At 42.0% G+C, this 6,094-nt stretch overlaps 1 protein-coding gene across 1 annotated transcript in view; it reads left to right on the forward strand.

The window, feature by feature from the left end:
• Positions 1-3,431, forward strand: part of myom2b (myomesin 2b) — a 34,858-nt gene extending 31,427 nt beyond the window's left edge. Inside the window, exons 34-36 of the mRNA XM_053620504.1 lie at positions 89-111; positions 213-268; positions 2,485-3,431. Of these exons, the coding sequence (XP_053476479.1) occupies positions 89-111; positions 213-268; positions 2,485-2,910 (505 nt within the window). The 3' untranslated portion in view covers positions 2,911-3,431. The remainder of the gene's footprint in view (positions 1-88; positions 112-212; positions 269-2,484) is intronic.
• Positions 3,432-6,094: the final 2,663 nt, after the last annotated feature.

Here is a 6,094-nt window from a genome sequence, read left to right on the forward strand (position 1 = left end):
ATGTGTGGTACATGTCAGTGTGTGGATAAAATATTAGCATGTGCGCTAATGAGCCTGCTAACAACGCCATTCTTCTGTTGCTTTTCAGAGCGGAAGCATATGCTGAAAAGAGTGAGTACGCTCATTCAAGTCCTCGGCGCTTGTCATAGCTTCTTTTTATTGATATAATTACATCCTTCAGTCTGACTGGGGTACAACGTTTGTATTTTCAGATCGTGGCAAAGTCATTGGCGGTCTTCCTGATGTTGCAACCATCATGGAAAAAAAGGTTTGGCATCATCTCAGCATTGGTGTACCATAACATAAACACTAAAGACATCAGCAGCCTTGCTTTGCAGAAATGTATTACATTACGATTATTTGATATAAAACAAGATCCCGTTGGCTGCGGAATATTTTTAAACGAGCCAATTTCACATACGGTTGCAATCAAAATTATTCAACCCCCATTACAAATCAGGTTTATTGTCAAAATGTCAGACTTTAGGCTGTTTGCAATGGACAAATCAAACAAAAACAATTTAAATGGTTCCCAAATTCAACTCAAAATGCAACTTATAGTGATTTCTCTAGTTTCAAAATTATTCAACCACCTGAACAGACTCCCTCAACAGCACAAATATGCAAAACAGGCGTTTTCTCAAACACACCTGGCTAGGGGTAGAAAGTTAATGAAATACCTGGACGGGGCAGAAAAAGGAAGCTATCAACGGCTGCAACCAGATTTCTGAGAAGGCAAGTTGTGAAAATCCCTCGAGTGACTGCAAAAGAACTGCAGGAAGTCTTAGTGGCAACAAGAACTGAGGTTTCAGTGGGCACAGTATGGCGCGTACTAAACGCAGAAGGTTTCCATGCCAGGGTTGAGTAATTTTGATTGCAACTGTAAATTTCACAATGCTGGCAATCCTGTCATTAACATTCCTATCCTCTGTTCCTCCCACACTCAAAATGTTCATAGATCGTGCACGAGGCAGCGGGATTCCTTCCCCAATGGACCTCTTTCAGCACATTCTTCCATCTTTATTTTGACCGTTGTTGAAAAAATTCTAAATGGGGCAGTCAGAGCAATTCCCCACCATTATACAATATATAAAAAGGCCAGGAAATCAACAGAACATTTGTTTATATCTGTCAAATAGCAGGTTTTTTTTGGTTGTTGTTGTTGTTTTACATTGTTGGTCTCTTAAAAGAGGTTATTAATAGTTTGACATAATTTAAAATGCATTGAGTTTTGAAGTTTAGGAAGATTAATGTTTGATAAATGGCTGCTATACAGTACATGGTGCGCCTCCTGCCCCAATGGACAAGCCATCACTGTTTGTCTGGGCATTGAAATGGGTTTGGATTTGGAGGAAAACTGCACTGAAAGAATCAGCACAGCTGGCACTGGGTAGTAGTGAATTTTGTTCTACATTTTGCAGACCATTAATTTGGCCCCTGTGGTAATGATGCGATTGCATTAGTGATCCTAGACACCACAGGGCAGTTTTGTAGTGATCCCGAATGGTGTGTGGTGGTGTGTGAACAAGCCAGAGGATCATCTCCTCTCTTCATTACGGATGGCGTGTGCTTGGGGGGTGGTGGATGATACTCCTTCACTGTCTCTGGCCTTGTAATCCACTGTTGAGGAAGCTGCAAGGAATGTTGTCTATTCAATGGATCCATCTGAATAGACAACAGTGGAAATGTCAAGGACTTGCAACCCCCCTCCCCCCTCTCCCTTTCTCTCTATTTCTTTAACACCAAGTGAATGCAGTAAGTCCATGTTAGGTCCCATTAAAAGGCAAGCAGCTACCACGTGGGATATTAGCAGGACTCTTACAATGGACAGCGCTCTAATAAGAGCTCCCTTAATGATAGACAGAGTGGGTAAGATGGTCGTTGTTAAAGAGATCCCAAGGTCTTGCTGGAGCAGGTCCATTATTATAGCCACAGGAGCATTATGAGTCCAAATGAGCAACCTTGTTTATATCTGTTAGTGAGCGCACCGGATGAGTATCAGTTACATGTTCTAGCAGAATGTTTACTAGAAAATTCTTAGGGAAAATATTCTGAAAAGTCTATTTATCATAAATAGGCTAAACACACTGCCTTGCCTTTGGGAAAACTGGATGATAGTTGTTGTTATTAATACAGTATACTGTATACAGAATAAACACACTGTCCTTCGTTGTTGACATCCACATCAGATTATTTCCTGTTAACAAATACAAAAAAAAAGGCATGAAGAAGGAATGCTGGGGCTGATTGCTTTCTAGTCCAGACCGTAGAATCAAGCAGCCTCTCGGTGCCACACAGGTGATCAAACAGAGTGAAACGCCCGCTAGATTTTTATGTACATTGGGTCTGATGTTTTTCAGCATGCTTTGCACACATCCGTAACTTCTCAATCACTTCTTCTATGCACACCAGATGTATTTAGATTAAAAATACCTTTGTTTAATAATCATTTATTACATCCTCTCCATGTTTGGTTCTCTGTAGACCCTGAGCCTGACCTGCACAGTATGTGGTGACCCAAAACCACAGATCACCTGGTTCAAGAATGACCAGGAGGTGGAGCCGGGTGACCAGTATGTGATCTCTCTGGACTCAGGCAAGTTCGCCAGCCTCACCATCAAGGGCGTGAGCCTAGATGACTCAGGCAAGTTTACCATGTGCGTGCAGAACAGATACGGTGGCGAGTCAGTGGATGTCATTGTCAGTGTCTACAAGCATGGCGACAAGATGCCTGACATCAAGCCCTCACCTGCGCCCAAGAAAATATTGCCTGCAACTCAGCCCATTGTACTCCCTACCCCCAAGGTGTCTAGTCCCACCCCTGCTCCTGCCCCCGCCAAGACCACAGCCCCATCCTCAGGTGTCAAATCAGCTGGCATGAAGTCCCCGGCTCCTTCCCGGAGGAAGTAAGCCGTCCTATTCTGGACAAAAAGAAGCAGCAGAAAACAGAATAACGGTATATTGAAAGTTACATTAAAAAGATGCCATTTTTCATCATTGACATTGCATGGATTTATAGGATCTAATGAATTGAGTAAAGTAAATAAAGAGTGAAAGCTTAGGAGAGAGGGTGTCAGATTATATTAGATTCCTTTTCCACCACCTACAAAATGAAGTGCTAAACAGTTTGGCATCTGGCTTGCTTAAGCGGTGTGGGTTTCTAATGGATTTGGCTGCCTCTGCCTGGAGGTCCTTTGGTGAAAAATGGCCAGTGTTTTGATGTTTACTCTATTTTATCTCTATTTTATAAAAGCTGCACTTTCAGTCAGGTGGTGGAATCTTGAGGCATTTGGATGGATGGCCCACAGAGTGCTGGGTTTCTGCTACAGCACTTCAGATAAACCTCTTCTCCTTTTATGTCCTCTCCTTTCCTCACCTTCATGACCTTCTGCCTACATTTGTGTTATTAAAACAGATGTAGTAATCATTTTCATGGCGTTGTGCTTGTGTTGCTTATATGACATGCACACACACACACACACACACACACACACACACACACACACACACACGCACGTTCAGTCCATGAATGCACAAAAGCAATAACAGCAGTCAGGCCTTTTTGAATTGCATCAGCAATTTTAAATCACGCCTGTGTACCCCATCACAAGATGTTCCACGCACTTCATGTACATCGAATGTCTTGCACAGACTGGAGCCTTGTTCCAGGTTCGGGCTGTGATGTTTATTTGCATGCCATATTTTTTAGGAACGTCAAATGAGTTTAGTCGATTCTTACTGTCATAGATCTCTTTAGCACGAAGCAGATTAGCATGAAGATTTTTCACCTTGCTCCACTTTTGCTTTTCATTATCCTTCTTCTCTGCCTTCACAAGATGATTAACCGTTTCAGATGTAATACGAAGTAAAAATAGTTTCTTTTCTAACCGTCTCATTTTGATGATGAAACTACTCGAGCAGTCACTGCACTTGAATGGGAATTTTATTAAAATAATTAAAATATAGTGAAAATTGAGGTTGTTTAGATTTCGAATTTGACTTTTAATTAAATTGTGCATATTTAATCACTGGAAATGATTTGCTTAGAATTCATGTTACTATGGAAACTCAGGCAATCCATAAATCGTACACTCACCCAACCCACCCAACCCAACCCAAGAATGTTTACAAGATGTCACCTCATGATGTATCTTTTCACCCTATGGAATAATATTGATTGTGTTTGCACACTTACTTGGGCGAGATCCCGTGGTCTGTAACAGATTGCAGCACTCAAAACTATCGCTGCTTGTAGGACAGTGTGAAGCGGAGTGTATAACCCTGCAAAATAGACAACCACATGGTGGCACTGGTGCATCAATGCGAAACATGCTTCACCGATGGGAGAAACCACTCTGACACCAAATTATGGGGCTCAATTTTTACACATTGATTTGCTGTGGGAAGGTGAATCACAGAACTGGAAGATACGGGCAAAATACCACACCAAATACATTAAGTCACTGGATGAGTCAGAAATCTCCTGTCGAAACCATGCTCTGTCCAAGTGTTACGGCAAGCGTGACAGCAGGAAATACAACCTACAAAGCTGCAGCTCTAAAATGGGCCACAAGATTGTGTATTTGGGGGGCTAGGCCACAGAGTGGGAGGTTTTTGGTGTTTTGGTGTTTAATGACTTGCTTCCATTTCCCCACACATTCTCTGAAAGTTTTAAAATGTATTCTCAAGAAATTATACCACCAGTCAAAACTTTGGACACACTAGATTGAATGTATATATATATATATATATATATATATATGTCTTTTGATGAAGGCTCATGGTTGAAATTTGTTTCTAACTTAGTTTACATTTCTGAATTTAAATGCATTTTAATAAGTAGTTTTTACTTAAAACATGAAAAACAATTCAAATCGCTGCAGTGGACTGGTGTCACATTCAGGGTGTATTCCCACCTCATCCCTGTGTTCCTGGGATAGGCTCCAGAACCATGGAGACTCTAACCAGGATAAAGCGGTTGCTAAAGATGACTAAATAAATCAACAGTTTAAAACATTTTTCATTTAGAATGTAGTAGAAGCAGTGAGAAATCTGAACAGCAGATGTGAAGATTCCATCCATCCATTTTCTGTACCGCTTATCCTACACAGGGTCGTGGGGGAGCCTGGAGCCTATCCCAGGGAACTCGGGGCACAAGGCTGGGGACACCCTGGGCATCACAGGGCACAATCGGACACATTCAGATACTACTGACATTTGTAAATGCCAATCAGCCTACAACACATGTTTTTAGACTGGGGGAGGAAACTGGATTACCCAGAGGAAACCCCCATAGGATGGGGAGAACATGCAAGCTCAGAGGTGGGATTTCAACCCCCAACCCTGGAAGTGCTCACCACTAAACCACCCTTGAAGATTCATTAGGAATACTATAGAGACTTTAAAATACAAAATAATGTTGAGTTGCTTAATACTTGTCTTGGTCACGGCATAATTCCATATGTGGAATTCATAGGGTTCATTCATTCATTCATCTTTAGTAAGTGCTTTATCCTGGTCAAGTTAGCAGTGGATCTGGAGTCTATCCCAGGAACAACTGGGTGTGAGGCGGAAATACACCCAGGATGCGACTTCGGACCATCACAGGACACCATGCACACACGTATTCAAGTTATAGCCGATTTGGCATACATACAATCTCCACCGACTGGCTTGTTCTTGAGGGGTGGGTGGGAGGAAACCCAAGAAGACACGGCGAGAACTGGAGAAACTCTGCACAGAGAGTAACCAGAAATCATGTTCAAATGGGGGACATTCATTATAACATTAGAGCAAACCTGAAAGAAAGACCAGAGTGATTGGTTGGCTATTGATGGGCTGGGCCAAAATGTCCCCTAATAGTCTCACTGCTGAGTGCACCAGACATTTACACTCACAGCTAATCCTTCAATGGATGTAAGTGCTTTGAGGATCAGCCAGTTTTCACCACAAAGAACAGAACAGAAACATCCAGAAGCACAAAATGAATTACAGTACTTGTGTATAGTCAAGAGCAGTTTAACAACCATTCCTTGTCCCATCTGCTTGTTCAGACAGCCTCTGCAATTTGAGCATCTGAAGCCGTGTTGGTTTT

The sequence above is a fragment of the Ictalurus furcatus genome, chromosome 3 (genome assembly GCF_023375685.1).
Source record: "Ictalurus furcatus strain D&B chromosome 3, Billie_1.0, whole genome shotgun sequence".
NCBI lineage: Eukaryota > Metazoa > Chordata > Actinopteri > Siluriformes > Ictaluridae > Ictalurus > Ictalurus furcatus.